Here is a 27340-nt window from a genome sequence, read left to right on the forward strand (position 1 = left end):
GACAACGGCGTAGCAGACCTGCTCTGCAGGGTAATGGCACTCCACAAATGGAGGATTCGGCCAGACATCCTAGAGTGGGTATTCAACGAACTAGGTCACCCAAAAATAGACCTGTTTGCAAAATACCCAGCTGACACTTTTTGCTCCCATGTTCACCAGGATGCAGCAATAGCAACAGGCGGTCTGTCCATGGTCAAATGACCTGATGTACGCATACCCGCCCTTATCTCTAATCCCAGAGGTACTCAGGAATAAGGAGCCAGTCTCATATTAGTAACCCCCTACTGGCCAAAGAGGTATTGGTTCTCTGAGATTCTACAACTAACCGAGACAGGACCCATGCACTTTTCACTAAATCCCGACCTGTTATTTCTGAACAAGGGGAGGCTACTACACCACAATCCAGCACTTTTTCAACTTGCTGCTTGGAGATTGAATGGCAACAATTGAGGGATAGGGGGCTATCTGAACAAGTGGTAAACATCTTACTCACTTCAAGAAGACCATCCACATTTCAAACCTATACAGGTAAATGGAGGGAGTTTGTTTCCTGGTGCAAATCAAAATCCTTGCACCATTCAAACATTCCCATTTTGGAATTTTTATCTTACCTCAGCCACTTATTCCATGTCATTCCATGTCCTCCTATTAAGGTACATGTTGCTGCAATCTCCATCATTTTACCTGGCTAGGATAATCACAAGGTGGGCTCCCATCCATTAGTTACCAGATTTATTAAGGGAGTAAACCATCTAAAACCCCCGAGTAAACATCTTATTCCACAATGGAGCCTCAGTCTGGTACTTAATGAGCTCTTAGGACCACAATTTAAGCCCATGGCAATTTGTGACATGAAGTATCTGACATGGAAAACGGCATTCTTGATGGCAGTGACATTGGCAAGAAGAGTAAGCGAGCTCCAAGCACTGGTTATTGACGCACCATATTTTCAGTCCTTAAGGACAGGATTGTGTGCAGGACTAATCCTCAATTCTTACCAAAGGTTTTAAATGAATTCCATATAAATCAAACCATAACATTTCCAGATTTCTACCCAAAACCTCACAAATCAAGGGAAGAAGCTAGACTTCATCTTATAGAAGAGCCCTAAACTTCTACATCCACAGGATCATCGGTAGCAGACCAGCAGAGCAACTTTTGATCTCATTCAACTCATTAGACACACTAGAAAACTGTCTCTGAACAGACGATTTCTCACTCCATTGAGTTCTGTTACAGGCTTGACTGCAAAACCGTTCCAAAACCCATCAAAGCCCACTCAGTAAGGGGAGTGGCTACTACTTGGGCAAAATTAAAATCTGTTTCGATTCAGGACATATGCAGGGCCTCCACTTGGGCATCTTTTGATACTTTTATCAAACACTATAAATGCAATGTGTCTTGCACTCAACCTAACTTTGATCGTTTGGTTTTATCTGTGGTTTCTTCTACTAGCATCTAACCTACCACCCTTCAGTCTACATACTTGGGTATAGTTCACATTGTGTGGAGTTCATCAAACGAGGTAAGAATACGAAGATTACCTGTAATTTTGGTTTCTTCATTGGATGATGATTGCCACACACCTATAGCCCCCCCTCCTGCCCCCCTTCTCTTTTCATTACTATTTTTTCTTGTTGTTTGGTTTACTTTGGTGACATTCGGACAACCTGACTTGGATTTGAGGTGGGGGTTTTATGGAGGAGGAGCATGTATTTGACGCCAATGAGGATTATAAAAAGGATCTCTGGGAAAGAGATCTGGTTCTTTCTTCTGACCCAAGCGACATGGAGACCGGAAGTTCATGTTGTGTAGTGTTATTATTATTATTATTATTATTATTTATTTCTTAGCAGACGCCCTTATCCAGGGCGACTTACAATCGCAAGCAAATACAAATACATTCAAGTGTTACAATACAGGTCATACAATAAGAGTGTTCATCATCCAGTGAAGAAACCATATTACAGGTAATCTTTGTAATCGATGTTAAATTTTCACAAGGACTGAAAGATCTGAAGTCAATGGATATTACTCTGTAGAGTCCATTGTTTGTGTTCCTATTGCGATTATTCCATTTGGGGGCAATAATTGGAATACAAGTGTGGCAGGATGGCTGATGTTGTGATGTGTGTGACGTCAGGTTCCAGGAAAGCAGTACACCAAGGGCAGAATGCGGGGCAAAACACTGTGTGGCTGCGCAGTTTTTTTATGAAACAAAATAAAGACTTTTCAAAACACAAAATAAAAGGGAACGAGGGCCAAAAAAACAGAGATACAATACAGAAAATAAACAGAACAAATACCTCATCAAAACAAAGGTAGCAGTCATTTTCTCACAATGCTGTCTATCTCCTTCAAACTCTCCAAACTCTGTCTCTGTCTCTGTTCCTAACTCCAACCAACACTAATGAGCCAGGAGCTGGGCTTGTATAGCAGGTGGTTAGGAGTTAATTGCACAATTGACAATCAATAGACTCCTGACCACCTGCATCTGAACAATCATCCCTGAATGGGAATTAACCCCATCCTAGCCAAACACTAATACAACTGCATTTTAACTAATACATAGCCGGTTTTCAAACAGCAGAATATACAAAATACCAACAATAACAATAAAGCATAATACTAATATATAGGAGGGGGGTGGGCACCCCGTCACAAGAAGTTAAAACAAAATTAGTAGTTGGGATTAATTCCCTAGATACCTAAATTAAGTAAATATGCGCTACAACAGTTTGGTACATACAGGGTCAAAGCCATCTTAAGTCTGTGCTCAAGTGTAAACAGGTGGCTCAAATGATAAGAATCTTTTAATATGATACAATCTATGCCAGCGCAGGTCTGAGTTGTAAGTGTAAATGCACTATAAGTGCCCACCAGACTAAATAAAAGAAAGATATATATTATTTTGAAAATCAGTTTAATTTTGTTTAAACTGAAATCTAATGCATTGTTTTTCTTGTGTGTTTTTGTTTCTCGTAGGTTCTGGGATTTGAAGTGGACTCTGTTAACTCGGTGCAATTTTCCAACCATACAGGTACAATGACAGTCAGGTTTATTACTTTCAGGTGCCTGATGGTCTTTGACCAGGTTGAGAAAAACATGGTTGGAACACTGCCATGAAACTCAACCATGTTGATACACACTAAAGAAGGACAATTGATTATAATGTTTGAGGAGGCCATTCTGTTTTGTCTGATTCAACCAAACCTGTGTGTGTGTTATTATATATATATATATATATATATATATATAATATATATAATGTGTGTGTGTGTGTGTTATACAGTGTTTCTGTAAATGTTACAGTGTTTCTGTAAATGTTAAATGTGCAAAGTGACAGGATAAGTTCTCTAACATATTTATGTAACACTACATTTTAGTTGTATATAGAGCCTCGGGAAATGAGATCGTGGTCTCAGTGATTTATGATTTCTGTTCATTTTAAAGCTAAAACAGGATTTTCTGACAAGTTTAAGCCACATAACTTGTCTGAAGTAGATTTATTTGTTACTAACCAATTAATGCAGAAGTCATGTCATTTAATTAAATTGACACATCTTGCAGTATTCTCTATCCATTAGCGAACCAGTGTTATATTGCAGGCACAATTGTATTGGTCATCCAATAAAAGTAGATGAGTAATGCTAAAACATGTGTCCAGTCTCCAAAGGTTTGTGGCCTCACTGGCCTGAATATTGATTCTGGTCACATACCTTCGGAGATTGACGATGCTCACCCATCCATTCTTTAAACAAACTTTGAAATTAAATTGCAGATATTCAGCAGACCTATCTTATCTGCCAATTTGCACAATAAGTACATATTGCTAGCCATACACACTGTATTGATATTTAAAAGCAGTGTCCAGAATGATCTGTTACTGCCCTGGTCATCCTTGATAAGATTAGGGTGTTGATCTTGATTTATTTTTTTTTTTTTTTTAACTGTCAGTCATTAAAGAGTAAGTAGCAGGTTTCTGGAAAATATAGCACCTCAGTCCCTATCGCGTGGTAAATTTGTATTTCTGTTCATTTCCAGAACAATGTATTAATATGATCCTGTTAAAGCTTTCCTATATGCCATTAAAACAGTCAACTAATATCAAGAAATGTTGTTTACAGTACAAGTAACAGAAAGGTGAGCATTTAACTTATTTAATTCATAAGGTTGATGCATATTCAGCAAAAACAAATATTTAGTTGGAAATTTGAGCCTATTCTTTATCCCAGTGCTGGGATTAAACATACATATTGTGTATAGGAATCCTTGTCTTTCATTCTTTTAGAAGGCACTGCAAACGAATGTTGATGATGTTGATTACAACCAAGAATTGAATGCTCCAACCCCCCCAACCACACACACACACACACATATACCACGCAGTTGCACAAAACAGACTATTCATAGTTGCCAGCCCCCAGGCTTTTGCCTGTCTTGTTGCTAAGCAACGAGTATCCATACTTATGATTATCTTGGTGATTCACCTGAATGTGACATCACTGTTCACACAGGAATAATATAATCTGACACAATACCCACAGAGGCAAAGTAGGTGTTGTTAAAGGGTGTATTTTAACATAGTCTTATCTAAATTATTTATATCATTTTGTGCTTTCAGTCTTTGCATAAGACTTTTTAAAGACTATTTTCCTTTCTTTCTGTCTGCTGTTTTTATACTTATGATAGCAAAGTTGATTTTTTTGTGTAAAGGACTACCTTTTTTTAAAGGTGATAGTCAAAGGTATTTGAACATTACCTGTTTTACTGTGAAAAAAAAAACTTTTAAACAGTGCGTCTAAAATAAACTGCTCGTGTGAAAATAAATTGGACCTGACGCACCTGAGACGCACTAAATAAATGGACCGCAAAGGGTTAATCACCTCCTCATATAACATTGTGCAGTTTAACCACTACAGCTCTCAATAAAATAAAATGTTTGAAAAACTGTGCATACATTATTTGTAATTCAGCAAAATGTGACATTACTGGTAGGGGGTGAATACTTCTGCAAACCACTGTATGTGTGTGTGTGTGTGTGTGTATATATATATATATATATATATATATATATATATATATATATATATATATACCGAGCATCAGCGTTTTTTTTATCACCTATTATAACACATTTACTTTAAAAAATAAAAAAGGTATAGAAATTATGGACATTGATGAAATGTTTTGGTTTCTTTTTAATCACTCGATCCTCCATCCTTGACCATGACATGCTTGAGTGACTATGACTGAAGCATATGCACTTAATCACCTAATTAGTGAGACAGTTAATTGGACACTGGATATGGAGTGATTTCAGTTCTTGAATAAAAGCAATAAAGAAAATCACCGAAAAATAAACAATATGCCACATCTGTCGAGAGCAGCGCCTTTGTGCAATCGGCATGTTGGAGGTTGGACTAGGGCAGCGTATTGTGGCTCGCCATCTTGGGTGCTCACAGCCAGTAATTTCAAACCTGGCGAGACGGTATAACCAGACACACTCTGTCAATAACAGGCCATGAACTGAGAGACCAAGAGTCACAACACCTGCCCAAGATCAACAGATCATTTTGCAGCATCTTCGTGATGTCAATTGTTAATCAGCACAATAAAATGTCACTGCACCTGCTCTAAAACAGAGTTTGTCATTTTTCGATCACATCTAGTGAATTTTATCCAAATATAAGTTTCTTTTGATGCTCAGTTTGTGTGTGTAATTTTATATATATATATATATATATATATATATATATATATATATATATATATATATATATACACACACAGTATATATGACACACACACACACTGAGTGTACAAAACATTAGGAACACCTTCCGAATATTGAGTTGCACCCCCTTTTGCCCTCAGAACAGCCTCAATTCGTCGGGGCATGGACTACAAGGTGTCGAAAGCGTTCCACAGGGATGCTGGCCCATGTTGATTCCAATGCTTCCCACAGTTGTGTCAAGTTGGCTGGTTGTGGAACTCTACTCCGAATAGCTCGTTCCATCCCATCCCACAGATGCTCAATTTGATTGAGATCTGGTGACTTGGCAGGCCACTGCAGTAAGCTGAATTCACTGTCATGTTCGTGGAACCATTCCTGGACAATCTTAGCCTTGTGGCATGGGGCATTATCCTGCTGAAAAAATCCATTAGCAGATGGATACACACACTGCTGCCATGAAGGATGCACCTGATTGGCAATGATGTTCATATATCCTGTGGCATTCAAACGTTGCTCCACTTTTATCAAGGGGCCCAATGTGTGCCATGAAAACACACCCCACACCATCACACCACCACCACCAGCCTGCAATGTTGACATGCGGCATAATGGATGCATGTACTCATGTGGTTTTCTCCGTACCCGAGTCCTCCCATCAGCGTGAAACAGCAGGAACCGGGATTCATCAGACGAGCCAATGTTTTTCCAATCCTTCAGTGTCCAGTGTTTTCGTTCCTTAATCCACTGCAACCGCAGTTTCTTGTGTTTTGCTGAAAGAAGTGGAACTCTGTTAGGTCGTCGGCTACTATACCCCATTCGTGTCAAGGTATGACGAGTTGTGCATTCTTTTATGGGTCTTTCGGCACCATTGTTGTACTGGACTGTCAGTTGACTAACTGTAGCCCGTCTGTTGCTCTGCACAATTCGTGCCAGCCTCCTTTGGCCTCTTTCAACAAGCCGTCATCGAGCCGTTTTCGACCACTGGCCTGCCGTTGGCTGGATGTCCTTTGCAGACCTGCTAACCTCTACGCATTTTGCGTATCCGCTACGCATTTTGAGTTGGCAATACGCGGGTATGCTTTAATCAGAAATGATACACAATAATACGTCATCCATCGAATGTCAGTAAAAATTTGATTTTAGAAAAATGAGCACAGCATTAACAATGTGGTTAAGTATACAATTACATTGTAGATAAATGCTGTTTCATTGTGCTTTAAACAAGTCATAACCGGTTGGTTTGTGATTTTATATTGAAGTTCAGTAAGATCATTAATGTAGCATTATGGAATTTGTTAACGGTAAAATATTTTTTTATGTAAGGACTGGGAATCACCGACCCGCATAAGTGTAATCCTGTTTAACGGTACAGCTAAATATTTATGAAAAAAAACGGTCATACAAGTAAGCGTTTTAAAGTGGGACTTAATACTACTACGACTAATAATAATAACGTAATATCAGAACTACCAATATATGCTTACTGATATTAACTTTTTATGAAGCGCTCACTATAAACAAATGGGTCAAGTCTTTTTCGTTTATTTTATTCTCTTTTAATCGCTGAAATCCATTTTACCCTCCTGTCTGGATCAGCAGGAATCCTGTAGAAGGAAACTATATTTCTGTCCAGAACAAAAGAATCGGGCATTACTGTAATGTTACAGCGCTAGGCATTTTGGTCATCTTCCACAGTAATGCTGACTGTGAAAGAGTGTTCAGCTTGGTGACCAAAAACAAAACCCAACACAGAGCCAGCCTGAGCACAGACATGCTAAGTTCACTGGTAACGCACAAAGTCATGATGTCAGCGAAGCAGCAGGTGTGTCACACACAAACCTTTAGTGACACCTTGCTCAGGAAAGCCAAGTCAGCCAAGTTTTTTTTTTCCTTTTTTGAAAGTGCTTTGTTTCTCTGTTTTAGAAGCTTATACATTTCAATTTGTTATGTTTTGACAGTAAATAAAATACATACTCAAAACTCACCAGAGTGTAGCATTTAGCTGTTTTATACCCTAAAACAATTCTTGGGGGAAGCCCCCCGGACCCCCCCCGAAATGTCCGCGTGAAAGAGTGCTACTCAAAAAAATATGTCAAGGTTGGCAGGTCTGCCTTTGGGTGGTGGACCATCCTTGATACACACAGGAAACTGTTGAGCGTGAAAAACCCAGCAGCGTTGCAGTTCTTGACACACTCAAACCGGCGCGCCTGGCACCTACTACCATACCCCTTTCAAAGGCACTTACTGTAAATCTTTTGTCTTGTGCATTTACCCTCTGAAAAGCACACATACACAATCCATGTCTCAATTGTGTCAAGGCTTAAACATCCTTCTTTAACATGTCTCCCCTTCATCTAAACTGATTGAAGTGGGTTTAACAGGTTACATCAATAAGGCATCATAGCTTTCCCCTGGATTTACCTCGTCAGTCTATTTCATGGAAAGAGCAGGTATACCCAATGTTTTGTACACTCAGTGTATATGTATGTGTGTGTGTGTGTGTGTATATATATATATATATATATATATATATATATATATATATATATATATATATATATATATATATATATATATAAAAATAAAATTAGGGTTGACTGTAGACCTATATATACAGTCAACCCTAATTTATACAGCCCGGTAAGGGCCATGGGCACGGGTGGTGTTATAGTGAGGGTCAAAAAAAACAAACAAACAAAAAAACCTATGTTTGCAATAAATCGTTTTTTTGGGGGGGTTATCAGGCCATTTAAATAAACATTTATCTCTTTACATTCATCCTTTTACAGTCATAATAGTCTTTTTACAGTAGTTTATATCATTTCCCATCTGTATGTAGCATAAGTGATTTACTTTTGAGGAAGTTTATACTAAAAAACAATTTTTTTTTTATAAAAATAAAAAAAAACTATGATTTCAATCTGTTCAATAATCTGTGTGTACTGTGTGTGGTACGACCCGTCTGCTGAAACTATCTATTGAATGATGAAATCTGCATTTACTGTATTTTCACAAAGCAATTTAAACTCAATGCCTCAAGTAGCATTATTAAAAAAAAAAAGTTTATGTACAGGCACATTTTTTTTTAAAGAAAAAGTAAAACTATTCTGCTCTTTACAAAACTGATGCAAAAACCTCCACGTAAACAAACAAACAAACCTCTTACCGTACCTTTTTCTTTTTTTAAACTGGTTTGTAAAAGTCATTTGTTTTTGACTGTGACAAACAGGACTTGTTCTAAATCACAATGCTTTGGAAGGCGTTGTTTTTTTGCTTGCAGGTCTATCGAAGGTAAGACATTTGTTTTTATTTATTAGAATGTCTCCAATCCAAGATGAGCAGTCCGCTTCACGGTGTGACGTGTATGCCTAGCAACGCGCCACCGCCATTCTTGGAGGGGAAAACAAAAGCAGGCTGCGTAGAGTTTACATAGAGTTCCACGTACTTTCGGAACTTGGGAAAACCAATTTTTTAGTGACAGAAATGGCATATGATTATATCAAAAGTCTTGATGCTTCAGTTAAAAGAGGTATAAGGTCAAATTGTGCTTGGTTGGGATTGAAAAATGTCCGTACAAGCTGCCAGCAACTGTAACCCTGGACCCCTGCCTCTCCTACTCCCAGCACTCCACTCTAGCACGCACCTGCCGATTTTTTCCTGAGCAACATACGAATCCGACCCTTCTTCACCAACTACTCCATGCAACTCCTCGTCCAGGCCTTGGTACTCTCCCGCCTAGACTACTGCAACTCCCTCCTGGCTGGCCTCCCTGCATCCACCACCCGTCCACTCCAGCTCATTCAGAACTCCGCTGCTCTGTGTCTTAAGAAAAATGGCCCCTTGGTTCCTGGCAGACATACTGAACAATGTGACCTACTGATTAGAGGACCGGACCCTGAACTGGATTAGGCTGAGCGGACAGTTGAATTATGTACAGATAATTCACACGTGCAACAACAATCGTTTTGACACAAGGAAGACATTAAACTAGCGATGTCCCAGTGGAAAAGGACATTAAAACACCAAAGGACTGTGAGTTTAAAAAAAGGCAAGATACACAAATGATCTCATGAAAGTGACTATCTAGCAGAGTGAAACAGACTATAAATATCCAAGCCAAATGAAACATTTTGCGCTCCACATCGAATGCTAAACAAGGTGCTGTCACTCTGCTAAGCAAAGCCGCAACTCCGGGACTGAAAACAGACCCAAGATGAGGAAGCAAGCTTCAAGCGAGTCAACCACCAGAAGCAAGACTGAGGCCCGGCTAAAGGACGGCCGTAAAACTTACAGAGACTGTTATCAGACAAACAAGTCTAGGTCTGCTGTACAACCAAAACCACAGTATCCAAAATAAACTGTGCCCTGCTACCTGCGTAGCTAAAAGATTCAGCGAAGGGACAGAGCGGACGGGCGCTGTTGTGGATCCTATACCGAGGATTGAAGACTTTGTTGCAGCTGTTGCACAATAAAATGTCACTGCGCCTGCTCTAAAACAGAGTTTGTCATTTTTTAATGAAAAAAAACGCAATGTGCTGTGCAGTAACTCCACTTAGAAAGCTCAAATTTGTCGTTTTTCTTTTTATAATACTTTAGAATACAATTATATTTTTTAATATTGCTTTTTAATTATGCCAAAAGCCCCATTTATATTATATGTTAGACATCATACAGTGGTTTGCAGAAGTATTCACCCCCTACCAATAATGTCACATTTTGTTGAATTACAAATAATGTATGCAGTTTTTCAAAATAACTTCTTTTATAGTGGCTAAACTGAACACTTTTTTATGAGGAGGAGGTTAAATGTCAGCAAAACTTGCAAAGAAAATGTACAAAATGAAATTTATTGGTTGCATAAGTATTCAGCCCCTTAAGTTTGTACTTGGTAGAAGCACCTTTTGCAGCAATTACTGCTATGCACAGTAGGATGGTGACATTTTTGCCCATTTTTTTTTTTTTCCCCACATGTCTGCAGTATCATCTGCATGCTTTTTCGCAAACTCCATACGTGCTTTAAGATGAGGCTTTTTGAGTAATGGCTCCTTTCTTGCCACCCGTCCATACAGGCCAGCTTTGTGTAGGGACTGGCTCCCATCTCAGACACAGAACTTCTTAATGATGGACTTCACTGTGCTGAGAGGGATAATCCGCGCTTTTGAAATTTTCTTGTAACCTTCTCCTGCTCTGTGCCTCTCTACCACTTTATCCCTGACTTGTTTCGAAAGCTCCTTTGTCTTCATGGTTCCGTTGTTGGATCACTATGTGAGTTGCAGCTTTAAAGTCTTTATATACCTGAGGGAAATTATCTACAAGTAAAACCACTTTGAGTACACACAGGCTGAAACCATTTCACTAATTTTGTGACCTTTCAAACAAATCATTTGCACCTGAGCTGATTTAGGGCTGCAGTAGCAAAGGGGTTGAATACGTATGCAACTGAGATGAATCTGTTTTTCTCTGTAAATCTTACTTATTTATATTCTATATGCATTTTTTAACTATCAATGTGGAGTAGTTTGTGTAGATTCTACATGTAAAGTCTAATTTGAAAGCGTCGTGGAGTACACTCAGGTGCCAACAAAATGTTAAAACTTTGCAGGGGCTGAATACTTCTCCAAAGCACTGTACGCAAGCCTTTTTTCTATATAAATAGTGCACAGGTTTTGTAAAGGTTGAACTTGTACTGGCTGACAAATGAAACATAGTTTTAGTTTCATATGACACCTTAATAAAAATCCACACACAGCATTCCCCACTAAAATATTGTGGAGGGCCACAGAAATAACTGCGATCATTGGCGGGCCACATATACATATTATAACCCCCTTATCCCCAAAGATTAAAAATGGAATACGTTTTTAATTTACCTTTATTCGTTGGAACTTCGGAAACGAGTAAACTTGCTTATAATATTCTGATAACGTGGTTCGTAGGAGGTGGTTGAGTCTGTTACAGTGCTTGTTCTTTATTGAGCTCATTGCCGAAAAGCTGGCTTCACACACATATGTGCTACCAAACATGGACAGTCCTTTAAAAGCACAGGATACCAATGTGGGGTATTTTTTGAGGTACTTCAAACCAGAATTCAGGCACAGAGCATGTCGAATGTATTGCTTGCATGTCGACTGTATCGCTTGCATGTCGAAGTTAGCTTGAAGTTCCAAAAGTTAAGAGTCTGAATTGGCAGTTGCTGCCCCCATTTGTGCCAGGTCAGTAGAGGTGGCTCTCACTGGTACAACAAAAGGATTTTGCAAAAAATAGAACAAAACCTTCCTATTGCAAAAAACACCAAATCATGCTTCAAACCTCTCCCTCAGTTGAGTCATGTACGTCACAGATATGTCAGATCTGTAGTGATCCTTCAGCTCAGGTCGTTAAGTGGTGATGCACACAAGTTTGGGGAAATGGTGTGTGAACTCTGCGCTTTGCAAGTCGCTTATCAAAAGTCCCACTTTGCTTTGGAAGGAAAGCACACATTGCAGCATGTCACTCACCATTTTACATTTTCCTTTCAGGGAGAGATTCAGGGTGTTTAAATGCCCAGTCATATCTGTGAGACAAGCTAGTTTTAATATCCAGCTAGGGTCGGAAAACTTTGCTCCGTTTTTTGCCTTGCTCGGTTAAAAAAATCCTGCCTCTTCCACGAGACAACCAACGAATCTCACTGTGCAGAATGATGTCGTTATACTCTGCATCGCAGTGACTGAGAAACTCGCGGAAGAGGCGGTGGTTTAAGGCTCGTACACGCAGGTAGTTAACATGACTTGAGAGAGTTCCCCTTCTTTTATCTTTGCAACCAGAGCATCTTGGTGAATTATGCAATGGTATGAAATAAACTTTCCAACACCTTTGGCTCGTCTGAGCAGCGACACTGCACCATTTTCACATCCAGTCATTGAAGGCGCTCCGTCTGTACAAACTGAAACTAGCCTATCACACTGTACATTATGATCATCAAAGAAATCTGTCAGCTTCTCACATACATCTCGCCCCTGAGTGTAGCCTTCAAGAGGCAGTAAACAGAGCATCTCCTTCCGAAACACACCATCTGACTGATTTGGAAAACGTACCAATACAAGTAGCTGTGCAATATTTCGGACATCGGTGGTTTCATCCAGTGCTATACTGAAGCAAGGCGCCTCGTTCAAGTCAGTTATCAGCTGTTCAAATACATCAGAACCAAGAACTCTGCGTCGCCTTGTAGCTGTACTGTCTGATAGCTGCAAGAGACGGATCTCTTTCAGTATTTTGTCCTTGTTTGGAAAGTTAGCGTAAAGAATTTTAGCAGATTCAATGAAGCACTCCTTTACGATTTCCGCATCACTCAAAGCTTTCTTATGTTTGAGTAAAATCCATTTAATTTGAAAAGATGCTTCAGTAACTACCGATTCCTGCCCAGTTGCCCGAGTTAACAACTCCTCCTGGTAGTTCAGGGATGTTTTCAGTTTCTTTACTTGCTCTTTTCTAATTATAGATCTCATCGGAAAGCAGGCTGAATAATCGCTGTGCACTGTTTTAAAATTCCTTTCCAGATTGCTCCGTTTCATTACTGACAAGGCTTTCTGACAAATCAGACAGATGGGTTTATTTTCTAACTTGATAAAAACTCATCTTCCCAGACAGAGTAAAGTTTTCTGTATTTAAGAGAAACATTTTTATTACTCCTCACATGTGTGTCTTATTTGTTGAATGTGAGGACTTGGTGCCTGGCACGAACCGTCTTCAGAATCAGAGAGCGCTGGGGAATCGCTTGTTGTACTTTGACTGGGAGCAGTATCGGTGGCTTCAGTAGAAATCTCTTCATTTTCATATCTTGCTTGTTTTTTGCAAAATAAAAAACGGTCCTTTTTTTTTTTTTTTTTTTTTGTTTAAATAAATTTAGTCGTTGCCAATTATTTTTATTATTTTCTCCCCAATTTGGAAATAGCCAATTATTTTTAGGCTCAGCTCACCGCTGCCACCCATGCGCTGACTCGGGAGGGCGAAGACGAACACACGCTGTCCTCCGAAGCGTGTGCCGTCAGCTGATCGCTTTTTTTCACACTGCGGACTCACCGTGCAGCCACCCAAGAGCTACAGCGTCAGAGGACAACGCAGCTCTCGGGCAGCTTACAGGCAAGCCCGCAGGCGCCCGGCCAGACTACAGGGGTTGCTGGTGCGCAGTGAGCCGAGGACACCCTGGCCGACCTTGCCCTCCCTCGTCCAATTGAGCACTGCCCCCTGGAAGCTCCCGTCCTTGGTCGGCAAAGGAATAGCCTGGACTCGAACTTGCGACGTCCAGACTATAGAGCGCATCCTGCACTCCACGTGGAGCGCGTTTACTGGATGCGCCACTCGGGAGCCCAAAAGCTCCATTTTTTAAGGCAGCTTTCAATCACTTTTCACAGAAATACAGTAAATGTTAGTATTAAGAAATAAATCATTATTTCCTTACCTTTTCTCATCCACGGAAGTGGGGAACCAGCCATGTTGGTGAGGGAAGCTTTTACTGACTTCCCTGGGTACTGACTTCCTGTAGTCAGGGCAGTACCTGTAGAAGATATTGAGAGGGGGATAGCTGGTTTTAATTAAGTTTCCCTCTGCTTGTTTTAAAGCATAGTTTTAATGCACATGCTAGATTGATGTTTAGTTATATATATATATATTCATTGATTTCTTTTTGAATACTTTGATATTTATTATTCACTATTTGCTGGTTTGTTTCTATATAACCACCTGTATAATGGTTTATTCTGGGGGAGGGGTAGGCCTGGAAGGGTATAAAGGCAGTTAGTTTGTAAGTCAGGATCTTCCTTTTGTGTAGATCAGAGGGCAGTTTTGCAGCTCTATGGTTGGACTCAGTTATTGGAGTCAGTACCTGTGATTAGGTAACTATAAATAGTTATTTTCGGTTTCTACTTTTTCTTTCTTCAAATTGTTTGATATTTTGTTCAATTAGCTTTTTGTTATTGTTCTTAAATAAAAATAATTAGTTTTGCACCAAACTTCATTGTGATCTGTGTGCTTCCCTGCAAATCAACACCAGGCGCTGGCTGCACTCTCCAACAACGTTGCTTCTGCGAATAATGGATACGTCTGTTCTTGTACTTGTGATCTGCAGCAGAATTTGTTGTCATTTTAGAGGGATTGTGGGAAGGTTCCCTATCTGCTGGCTTGTAGACTAAACCGACCAATTGCAGCTCTGTATTTTTTCTTTGTAAAGTTGATACAAAGAGAAAATGAAATCATTTCCAGGAATAATTAGAATGTGCTCAGTCTAAAACATATATTTTTTTGCTAGAGGATTTATTGTAGTAGAATAAACAGAATCTTTCCAAAATCATCCAATACCACTTCAAGTAAAGAATTAACTGTTTTCACAGGCATGAAAGAAAAAGATTATGCAGCCTACCTGCTGTTTTCATTTACATTGATAAATGCAGAACACATTTAAGCCACTCTATGGATGGGGATAAGCCTAGCGTAAAACTGATTTGAATTGAAGACAGTATCATAGCTACATGCTTGTGTTTAGTATTTGTTTAAAGGTCACTATGAATATGTTCTCATAAAACGAGCTCAGATCACTGCTGGATACCCGTTGTTGGTGGAAGTATTCTTTGTATTCTGGGAGTAGGTAATGACTAAATCAGCTACTTACAGGCTTATACACAAACACACAGATACTGTACTCCTACCCTTACTCTGGAAGAACCACATCACGTTAACAATGACCAAACATATTTTACTGTACCATGTTTTTATGAGTGTCTCATTTTTCTTATTTATGCATGCATCAGATAGCGTGGAATGAGGCTCATTTTAAGTACTGCAATTGCAATTTAATGGATTTATTTGACCTTCAGCAATTTCATTAACTGCAATATTGTATTACGTTGTGTGCAAAGCTAGAGAAATGTGACAAGAGTAAGGTTTATATACAGCAGTTTAGAGCTTTTGATGCCGCACCTGCCTAAACCTTGTGGGGAATGACAAACTGAAAAGCTTGGTAAATTAACACCAGACTTCAAGTGGAATACTGTTTTTAACCTGTTTCTTTTATCTTTCCTTTAATGAGACTGGGGTTCTGTGTATTGTAAATAATAGTTTGGGAGTGTAAATAGTGTTGTGTTTGTATAAATAATTGTGGTTTTTTTTGTAAATGTGTGCAATGGGGAAACCTGACGCTCTGTGTGGAGCATCCTGTCTACTGTGTTGAATACGGGAAGAAGCAGCATGCGTGATTACCAGCTACTGACTCCTATCCTGCAGGGGTGGGGGCAGAGCAGAGCGTCATGAATAAAAGGGTCACGATTATGCACCTCAGGACTGCTAAAAAGCCATAGGGGTCAGAGCACTGCTGCTGCCGAAGCACTGTTCCGTCTGTGCTACTGAAGGACTGGGTTCAGGAAATGAAGCGACCAACTCTCACGACGACCATGTGGATATTCCAGGGTCTGGGGTTTGTTACGGGAGAAGGAACCCACAACTACCAGCGATTGTGTGTACATCCCGATGTTGGGGTTGGGTGAACTGCCCGAGGGACAGGGAGTTAGTTTCGGGATAGTAGCTCCCACCCAGTATAATGCAGACTGGTGTGTAAGCGGGACCTCAATTAGTGTTACCAGCAGCTTTTATTTATAGTTTTTGTTTTGCCTTTTGTACGCCAGGCCGTATGTTGGTAGCGTCATGTGTGGTTCCTGTAAGTCTTTGATTATGTTTGTGTGACAAACATAGGCGCTGCACACTGTGGTGCACGGGTGTGTGTGGATGTGAGTGAGAGTTTGGTGGCTGGTGGTCATCTTGGTGAAGGGGCAGCCTGTAACCAAGATGATCCCTGTTTGCACAGCCACATAGTTTTGATTGTTTGATTGTGAATGAGAGGTGAGGAATGTGGCCAGGTGGTGATTTGATTGGGTGATTAATTGTCAGTCAACCACTGGCCACATGGTATAAAAGGAGACAAATGATGAATGTATGTTTGAGAAAGGAGAGAGACGTGAGTGTGTAACAGAAAGTGCATAGAGTGAAGAGTGGAAAGTAAGAGTTTATGCACCGGGATAGCAAAGCTTGGTGGTATTGTGTTTATTTTGAAGAGTTTTGTTTTGTAGTGTTTTGTTCGAATCTTTGATTTCTTCCTGTTTTGTTTATTTGTTTTTGATTTAATACAAGTGTGCAGAAAAGTGCGTAACTTGCAGTTTCCGAGTCTGGGTCTACTCTTTCAAAGGCTGCAGATCAGCCTTGCCTAGGAAACTACGCCACATGTGGTGTCGGGGTGAGATAGTGCCCCCTACTGACCCAGCACGGAACTGCAAGTGGGGGGAAAAAAAGATAAAGATTTATTAGAAAAAATGGAACAGCTTCTCCAGAAGTTGCTTGACGTCCAGCAGAGGGTGAAGAGCTGGTGCCATTGCGGGTTCCCAGCATCTAGAGCCAAAGAGGGAGGAGCCGCTGCCGTCTCCAGAGCCAAAGGGGGAGGAGCTGTTGCCATCTCCAGAATCGGAGCGGGAAGAGTCATCGCCACCGTTTACGGGAATGAAAGAGGAGGAAGGAGGTGTGTGAAGGATTGCGGCTTTGTGTGTTACACACAAGGGGGAGGACGCATGACTGAGTATAGGCTCTGCACATGGGGGTGCACAGGTGTGTGTGGGTGAGCTCTTGTGTGTGTGTGTGTGTGTGTGAGTGAGAGTTTGGTGGCTGCTGGCCATCTTGCTGAAGGGTGTGGGACATATTCCCTGAAGATGATAGTACATGAACGTGCATTAGAAATGTAACTGGATTCATTAATGAAACTGTGTGTCTTGAGAAACAGGGCAAACTGCTGTGTCTTGAGAAGGGGGCCCCTTGGTTCCTGGCAGACATACTGAACTATGTGACCTACTGATTAGGTGACCAGCGCCTGAACTGGATTAGGCTGAGCGGACAGTTGAATTATGTACAGATAATTCACACGTGCAACAACAATCGTTTTGACGCAAGGAAGACATAAACTAGTGATGTCACAGTGGAAAAGGGCATTAAAACATCAAAGGACTGTGAGTTTAAAAAAGGCAAGATACACAAATAATCTCATGAAAGTGGCTATCTAGCAGAGTAAAAAGACTATAAATATCCAAGGTAAACTAAACATTTTGCGCTCTACATCAAATGCTAAACAAGGTGCCGTAAAACTTAGAGACTTATCAGACAAACCAGTCTAGGTCTGCTGTACACCTAAAACCACAGTATCCAAATGAAACTGTACCTGTGTAGCTAAAAGATTCAGTGATGAGGACAGAGCAGACGGACGCTGTTGTGGATCCTATACCGATGGCTGAAGACTTTGTTGCAGCTGTTTCTTGATTCTATCGAGAATTGAAAGCTTTATTGCCGGGTTTGATCCAGTGTAGGATTGAAGACATCATTGCGGAGAGGAGAGTTTTTGTACTGGACACTTCAACAGATTGAGTTTCCAAAACAGCAGACCAAAAGTCTAAGCTTTAAGGAACCGTTGAGTATAATTCCAGTTACATTTTCCTTGTAACTACATTAATTAATTGTAACACATTCACATAGAATTGTACTGTTAATTGTGTATAATGTGATATCTTGTAACAATTGTAAGTCACCCTGGATAAGGGCGTCTGCTAAGAAAATAAATAAATAAATAAATACATAATTATTATTATTATTATTTAGTTTGCACACTTTGCATGTGAAATAACTTTTAGTGAAACTTGATGAAGTAACTATAAGTAATCTACCTCATATTGTTGTATGAAGAATTTCTTTCAAAGTAAACTTGCCATATACTTAATCTATATACCATTAATAAGCTTAATGTGATATATTTTAAGATTGTCTGCATCATTTCAGTTGAGGATGTGTGTGTGTGTGTGAGCAAGCTACTACATCACAGCCTGCTTGCTTGCTCGAGTGCTGCTGGTGTGTGAGAAGACAGGCAGTGTCATGTTTTGTGCTTAGACTAAGATATTTACATTCTGGCTTTTCTGATTTCTGTTTATTATTTGTGTGCTTAATTAAATACTACTATTAATTTGAACATTCCTTGTGTCTGTGCGTGAATGTGTGTTAATAGTAAATCCTTGATCTTTGTAACATTAAATATTGTTTAGTAAGAGAACTAATCAATCCAGATAAATATTAAATGATCAATTATTGAATTGTTCTTACAAAGGGCAACCTGTGAGTCCTGAAGTGACGATTCCTGTAGCATGTAGTGCGGCAGAGGATAAGCAAACCTCTAAAGGGCCCTGACCACAACATGCTGGACTACACTGTTATGTATGCACCAACGCTGACGCTTTGGGACTCCTGACGCTTTGGGACGCTGACTCCTGAACGTCATATACCGAGTCCTGATGGGATGATTCCTGTAGCATCTACTGATGCAGAGGATAAGAAAACCTCTAAAGGGTTCCCCTTCTATGAGGTGGTCTGGAGACCCAACAGGCTATATGGAGAAATCGCCTGCATACATGTATGCTGATGCTGGGAAAAGAAGTTTTTACCTCTTGCAATGTAAGGACTCAGACTTAAAATGGGTACTAGACTCAAATAGAAGGTGAGTATGGGTCTGTGGCGGTGTGTCCCGCCCCTATATATATATGTGCGCTGTTTTATTATTATTTGTATTATTATTGTTTGCGGCACAGATATAAAGCCGCTGCCATTATTTGTTATTGTTTTGTATTTTTTATTTTAAAACCTCGTGAGGATGTGTGACTGATTAGCTACTGATTGTTTAACTAGCTGACAGTCAGCATCCTTATTAAACTCGTGCAGACTATGGGGTAGCAGTGTGGTTAGGGCTCTGGACTCTTGACTGGAGGGTCGTGGGTTCAATCCCAGGTAGGGGACACTAATGCTGTACCCTTGAGCAAGGTACTTTACCTAGATTGCTCCAGTAAAAACCCAACTGTATAAATGAGTAATTGTATGTAAAAAAAAAAATAATAATGTGTAAAAAATATGTGATATCTTGTAACAATTGTAAGTCGCCCTGGATAAAGGCGTTTAAAAAAAAAAAAAAAAAATAGTTAACCCCTCGGCCAGAATATAAAAGCCTGCAGCCGCCTTTATTCGAAGAGAGTTCGGAGTAGAGAAAGAGAGCAGAGACGGGAGGTAAAAAAAGTTAACGATTGCTAAGCGTGTTGGTTTAAACACCATCACAAGACTTATTTGTTATCCGTTTATTTGTTTGGCCAACGCGCCTCTTTGTTTTGTGTCTTTTGTGTTTGTTTTATTATTTAGTAAAATAACTGAACACCGTAGCGTTTCAGTTCTCACCCGCTACTTCCTGAGTCTGTGTTTCTGGTCTGACGTCACCTCTGCAGCCATGCTGTTCACAGGGTCTTGTACCAGTGAATAAATAAAAATGTGTAGAAGACCTCTTATCTCTGGTCCAGATTTTTAATCCAACCAGCACTTAATAGTTTATTTTAAAATAAACACTGCTTAATATTGCATATGAAACACTTAACATAATATTTCCACATGCATGTTTTAAATATGATACAAATAACTACGACGACTACTACTACTACTACAAATAATAATAATTATAATGATAATTTTTAAACATACTTAATTTATCAGTGAGGGGATTTGAAACTGTACACACTCACAACCAGGCTTTTCACGCTGCCACCCAGAATGCATAAACTGTGGGGTTTTCACATAATTAACCAGAAAATGTTCACAATCAAGGCTTTTCCGTATTCACACCCATGATGCTATGATAATATTGTCTACAAGGTGCTAGAAATTTCAATATGATAATGCAGAACCTAATTCTAGAAAATGCTGGATTGTAGGTGAACATTCTTGGAGAGTATAAAAGGGTTGAGCATAGGATGATTGCTGTCATTACCAATAAGTCAATATGGGAAAAAGTAAAGAGCTACCTGAAGATCATAGGTAGAAAATTATTTATTAGCATAAAGCTGGAGAAGATACACAAAGATTTCCAAACAGTTGAGTATCCCAAATTCACAATTGTTTCTATTGTTAAGAAGTACAGACTCGTGGTACTGTCACAACGCTCCCTCGGTCTGGAAGAAAGAAGGTTCTTTCACCAAGAACAAGTAGAAGAATTGTGAGAAAGGTTAATAACAATCTGAGATTGACTGCCAAAGATATTCAAAGTGAATTGGCTGCAAGTGGGACTGGGGTTTCCATTTCAACCATAGGTCAAGTATTGCATGGTGAAGGTCTCGGTGTTCGCAGGCCAAGGAAAAAGCCACTGTTATAAAAACATCACAAAAAGTTTGTAAAACGGCATTTGAATGATCGATAAGAGTTCTGGTCAAAGGTTTTGTGGAGTGATGAAACAAAAACCGAGCTATTTGGTCACGCTGATAGTCGTTATAATTGGAGAAAGTCTGGTAAGGCATAGAAAGAAAAGAACACCATACCTACTGTCAAGCATGGAGGTGGTAATATCCTTCTATGGGCTGTATTTCCTCTAATGACACAGGAAATTTAGTTCCAATACATGGTAAAATGGATTCCATAGCATACCAAAAGATATTGGCCAATCATCTGAAACCCTCTGCTACAAAATTTGGTTTAAAGCGCAACTGGATGTTCCAACACAATAACAATCCAAATCTACTTCAGAATGGTTAAAGAAGAATTAAATCAAGGTTCTAGAATGGCCTAGTCAAAGTTCCGATCTAAATGCAGTTGAGAATCTTTGGTATGAGACTGTGCACAAGTGAAGTCCTTGGAATTTGAATGAACTGGAACAATTTTGCGTTGAAGAATGGTCAAATCTCATTAAAGAATCATGCCAAAAGCTCATTGACAAATATCCTAATCGTTTAAAAGAGATTATTGCTAAAGGTGCCTCAACTAGCTATGAATTTCATTTTGCTTGTCAGGGTATGAATACTTTTGAATTTGCATTTTTTGAGTTATGCAAACAAAACTTTTGTACAAATGATTTTTCCTATAATTTGTTTTCGGGAAGTTTTTAGAAATTATACATTTTCATTGGGGTATGTAAACTTTTGATTACAGCTGTACAGTTTATATACAGATATGATACAATCATTCAATTAATTGCACTTATCTAGATACCAATTAATTAGCACTAAACATGACTATTCAAAAATGATTAAGACTATATTAATTAACATTCTAATGACCACAATTAAGTTTGAAATTGACATCCAGTGTTTAAGATCTAATTAATGATTAGCTCTTTAAATACAGTGCCTATAGTAAGTATTCACCCCCCTTTGGACTTTTTTCACAGATTATTGTGTTACAACCTGAAATCTTGATGCATTTAAATGGGATTTTTTTCCTTTGATTTACACAACCTACTCAACACTTTGAAGAGGCAAGAGAATTTTTATTGTGAAACAACAGTTAATGAAAAATAAAAAAAACTGAAATGTCTTGGTTAGATAAGTATTCACCCCCCTGAGTCAATACTTGGTAGAACCACCTTTGGCAGCAATTACAGCTGTGAGTCTTTTGGGACAAGTCTCTACCAGGTTTGCACATCTGGATCGTGCAATATTCGCCCATTCTTCTTGGCAAAATTGTTCAAGCTCTGTCAAGTTGGATGGGGATCGTTGGTGGACAGCAATCTTCAAGTCTTACCACAGATTCTTAATCGGATTCAAGTCCGGGCTTTGACTTTTTTTTGTTTTTAAGCCACTCCAGTGTCACTTTGGCTGTGTGCTTGTGGTCATTGTCCTGCTGAAAGGTGAATCTCCGTCCCAGTCTTAGGTCTTTTGCAGACTGAAGCAGGTTTTCCTCAAGGATTTGCCTGTATTTAGCTCCATCCATTTTGCCCTCTACCCTGACAAGCTTCCCAGTCCCTGCCAATAAAAAGCATCCCCATAGCATGATGCTGCCACCACCATGCTTCACAGTAGGGATGGTGTTATCTGGGTGATGTGCTGTATTGGGCTTGCGCCAGACAAACGCTTTGCATTTAGGCCAAATAGTTAAATTTTTGTTTCATCGGACCACAGAATCTTTTGTCACATCTTTTCATAGTCTCCCACATGCCTTTTTGCAAATTCCAAGCAGGATTTTACATGGGCTTTTTTCAGAAATGGCTTCCTTCTTGCCACTCTTCCATACAGGCCTGATTTGTGGAGTACCTGAGCTATTGTTGACACATGGACAGGTGTATTTGATCTGAAATCATGTGAACCACTTTTATTGCACACAGATGGATTCCATTTAACTTATTGTGTGAATTCTGAAGGCAATTGGTTGTACCTGAGCTTATTTAGGAGTGTCATAGCAAAGGAAATGAAGAATTTTCAGGTTTTTATTTTTAATTTGATTTGTTTTTTCACCCCCCCCCCTCCTCCATTTTTTCACACATTGAAAGTGTTGAGTAGGTTGTGTAAATCAAAGGGAAAAAAATCCCATTTAAATGCATCAAGATTCCTCAAGACTCACCTCTTCAGACAGCACCTGTAGAACTTCTCTTTTTTTTCCCCCTGGACACTTATCACTCTTCCTTAAATGCGCTTTACTTGCTCTTATCTGCCCCCTATTTTACTGCATTTAATCCTGTACTTTAGAGTACTGTAATCTGTCAAGTGTTATTTAATCTGTAGTATTTTGTATTTAATTATATCCTGATGTAACTATCACTGACACTGTTATCTGCTCCATTATTGAATCGTATTTTGTCATACTTGTACTTGCTAGAACCAAAGTCATTGTATTTATCTTGCTCTTAATTGTATAATTACTTGTCCTGTGATCCTTGAAATGTATTTTTGTTTACGACTGTAAATCGCCTTGGAAAAGGGCGTCTGCTAAGAAATAAATAATAATAATAATAATAATCAAGATTTCAGGTTGTAACACAACCAACTGTGAAAACATCCAAGGGGGGTGAATACTTACTATAGGCACTGTACATGTTATCAATTAAATATCTCAGTTACATACATCTATTAAGAATAGAATATCAAGCATAAAAACAGATCATAATTAATTTTCAATTTCACATTAGCTTCTCATTGTGATTTCTCTTACAGAATAATTCAATCAATAGTGGAAGCAATCGAAATATATTCATTGACAATCACAATTGTTATTACACTGTGTCAATTAAAGATAAGATCTCAAATCCAAACATTCATTGAGATCATCTGGTTCCATAGTTCTAGTGTGAGTGTGAATATCCAATAACCTTCTCTTCTTAATAGTAATTTGACAATATTACCTCCCCTCTCTGGCAATACAATTTTTTCAAGTGCTATAAATTTTAAAGAAGAGGCTGAACCATGTTTCATTGCCTAATAATGTCTAGCTATTGCGTAATCTGCATTATTATTACGGATAGCAGCTTTATGCTTCTAAGATATTTATTTTGGTTTGTCCAATGTATGCAAAGCCACATGGACACTTCAACATATAGATGACATGAGTTGTATTACAGTTGATAAACCCCTTGATTGTGTATTTTTGACCTGCATGTGGATGATTAAAGTGTTTCGTGTTGTACGTATTGGGGCAATGGATACATTTACCACAACGATAGCTGCCATGTATGGGTGTTGTTAACCAATTCTTTATAGAAGGTGATTTATACATTGAGGATACAGCTGAGTCTTTGATATTTTCACCACGTATAAAACAAAATCTTGGTTGTGTAGTGTGACAAGCAGGCTGTAGTGGTGACGTCAGACCCGGAAGTACTGCGAGGTGAAATGTGAATTGCACTGTTGCACGGTTTAATAAGTAAAAGGTTTTAAACAAAAACAGCACACGGCACTTGAGGCCAAAATAAACAGACAAACAAAACGGACGAACACTAAACAAACAAGTGCCGTGCTGGTCCTCCAGCACCACGTAGTAATTGCTGTTTCTTTTCTTTAATTTAAATTCAATTACATTACTCTCCTCTCCACACTCGTTCTTCACTCACCAAACACACAAAACCCAGAGTGAGTAAAATGTGCATCTATATTTACTATTGTGCCGGGATTCAATTACTAATTAATTATTCACTTGAATCTCAGCACGTGAACTAATTTGTCCAATCCCGTGCTCACATACGATTACATACTTTATCTACATGTGAAGTGCAATCCCTGGACCATAATGGTATATTTTTGATCACGTGTTTTGGGTGGTCGTTACTAGCATGCAAAATCGTGTTCCTATCAGTTAATTTTCTGAAAATTGATGTATCAAATATACCCTTTATATTAATCGATATGAATAAATCTAAAAAATGTATTTCGGATGAGCTGTGTTCCATTGTAAATGTTAAATTAGGATTGGTGTTATTTATTTAATCTTTAAACATGAACAAATCAATTTCAGAGCTAGTCCAAACCATGAATACATCATCAATGTATTGCTTCCAAAACAACACATTTTGTAGGAGAGGATTAGAGGCCTTGTCATTAATGAATAAGCTTTCCCAATGTCCCATGTACAAGTTAGCATAATTCGAGGCAAAGGACCAGCCCATTGCTGTGCCCTTAATTTGCAGATAATATTTGTTTTTAAACAAGAAATAATTTGTTGTCAGGACAAATTTGGTTAATTCCAATAGGTAGTTAATGTGTATGTTTTCTTCCTTTAAGAGAAAAAATGACAAAGCCTGTAGTCCCCCCTCTGTGGGGTATATTGGAATACAAACTTTCAACATCAAATGTAACAAGGATAGCATTACTAAGAACTGAAAGTTGTGCCATTAATTTGACTATGTCCCTGGTGTCAGATAAAAACGATGGTAACCGTTTTACAATGTTTTTAATAAAATAATTAGTAAACAGACTTAAGGGTTCAGAAATCGAATTATTTCCTGATATTATAGGTTTCTAGGAGGCTTCAACTGATCTTTATGGACTTTAGGTAGCATATAAAAAAATGGCGTAATTGGATGTTCAGTTCTTAGAAACCCAAACTGACCTGTGATCCAGCCACTTGTTTTAGCTGATTCCGGTACGGCATCTCTTTAATTTGTAAAATGTAACAGTGGCTTGGTTTATATGCACGTGAACATCGACTCTACAGTCATGACTGTGTGACGTTGTCACACGAATACATTGTGAAACAGCAAAAGGACTTTTGGCAGCATGACTTTAAGGGCAGGGTCAATCGCTGTCTCACAATAAAAATGTAATGTAACTTTTAGATGTTCCACAAACACACACACATATACAAATTCTAAGAAGTAAAATTTGTACAGCAGTGGGCAGCAGTGTGGAGTAGTGGTTAGGGCTCTGGACTCTTGACTGGAGGGTTGTGGGTTCAATCCCCAGTGGGGGACACTGCTGTTGTACCCTTGAGCAAGGTACTTTACCTAGATTGCACCAGTAAAAACCCAACTGTATAAATGGGTAATTGTATGTAAAAATAATGTGATATCTGTATAATGTATAATGTGATATCTTGTAACAATTGTAAGTCGCCCTGGATAAGGGCGTCTGCTAAGAAATAAATAATAATAATAATATTTTATATTATTGTGTGTGTGTGTTGAAAAGATAACCAGACAAACAAGTAGCTAATATGTGGCGTAATTCAGAATGTGCACAACATGTGAATTAATTTCTCTTGTTAAATGTTTTTATCTTAATGGCAATGCATGAAGTTCTCCTCACGATATTCAGAGTCATTCTTTTCATACTTAGTAAGCAGACAGGCATTTAAATATCCCCTCCCCTAAATGACTATGAATTGAGTAATCTGCATTGGTACAGCCAATTTTTTTTGTCCTAAATCAAAACTGCATAGCAATGCATTTCCTGAAAAGTACTGCAAACACGTTGTGAGGAAAACTGTCATGACTTGTGCATGTAAACACCTCCAATGGGTCTGCTGGTAGGGGCTCATAACAGTTGATATTATTTAATTGTCTTAACCCTTCATGTACATAGTCATCATTGTTTTGGACGACTATTGATTCCCCTTTATCAGCAGATTTGATTACTACGTCTTTATTGTCTAAGTTCTTGGGTAACTTTTTTTTTTCTCAGCTGAGCTAAGATTAAAGTTTTTAATTTAATTTAATTCTTCCAGAGAGCAGGTGAAAACGTGCAACGGATCAAAAACTGAGAACCCCTTATAATGATTCTCGATTATGTAGTCCAGCGGTTTTCAAACTGGGGTACACATACCCCTGGGGGTACTCGAGAAAAATCCTGTAATGGCGGGCAACAGAATTTTTTTTCTTTTTTTTTTTACCACATTGTAGTACTTTGCGACTTAGCAATCGAATTAACAATGTTGAATCTCCTTTCAAATAAAACCACAGCCGTACTGGTGTACGTTTCCTTTCTGTTGGGCGAGGTTAACTATAAACACTCGATAAATCACATATTTAAACAGCAGGGCGGTGGTTCTGCAGTCTGTAGGCTAAAAAGGAAAAAAAAATCATCGTATGATGTTGCTTCTTTTAAAAATGTGTAGTATTTACTAGGTATGTTTACTTTCTGGAGTTTAAATGTTCAGTGTTTGTAGTTTAATCAGTTCAGTGTGTTTTATCTAAGTTTATGTTTTTAAATAACAGTGGGGCAGTTTACAAGCAAAATCTGAAAAACGTGACAACAGATCTCTCGCGCTTTTATGGTCATGACAGTTCTGCTTCCACGTTTACATGAGAGTTTATTTTAAAGAGAG

The 27340-nt window shown here is 38.9% G+C and overlaps 1 protein-coding gene across 1 annotated transcript in view; it reads left to right on the forward strand.

The window, feature by feature from the left end:
* The window catches only part of pdxka (pyridoxal (pyridoxine, vitamin B6) kinase a), a 167330-nt gene that overhangs the window by 19103 nt on the left and 120887 nt on the right, over nucleotides 1–27340 (forward strand). Inside the window, exon 2 of the mRNA XM_034009600.3 lies at nucleotides 2986–3040. Coding sequence (XP_033865491.1) covers nucleotides 2986–3040 — 55 coding nt within the window. The remainder of the gene's footprint in view (nucleotides 1–2985; nucleotides 3041–27340) is intronic.

This window comes from Acipenser ruthenus, chromosome 9 (assembly GCF_902713425.1).
Source record: "Acipenser ruthenus chromosome 9, fAciRut3.2 maternal haplotype, whole genome shotgun sequence".
Lineage (NCBI taxonomy): Eukaryota > Metazoa > Chordata > Actinopteri > Acipenseriformes > Acipenseridae > Acipenser > Acipenser ruthenus.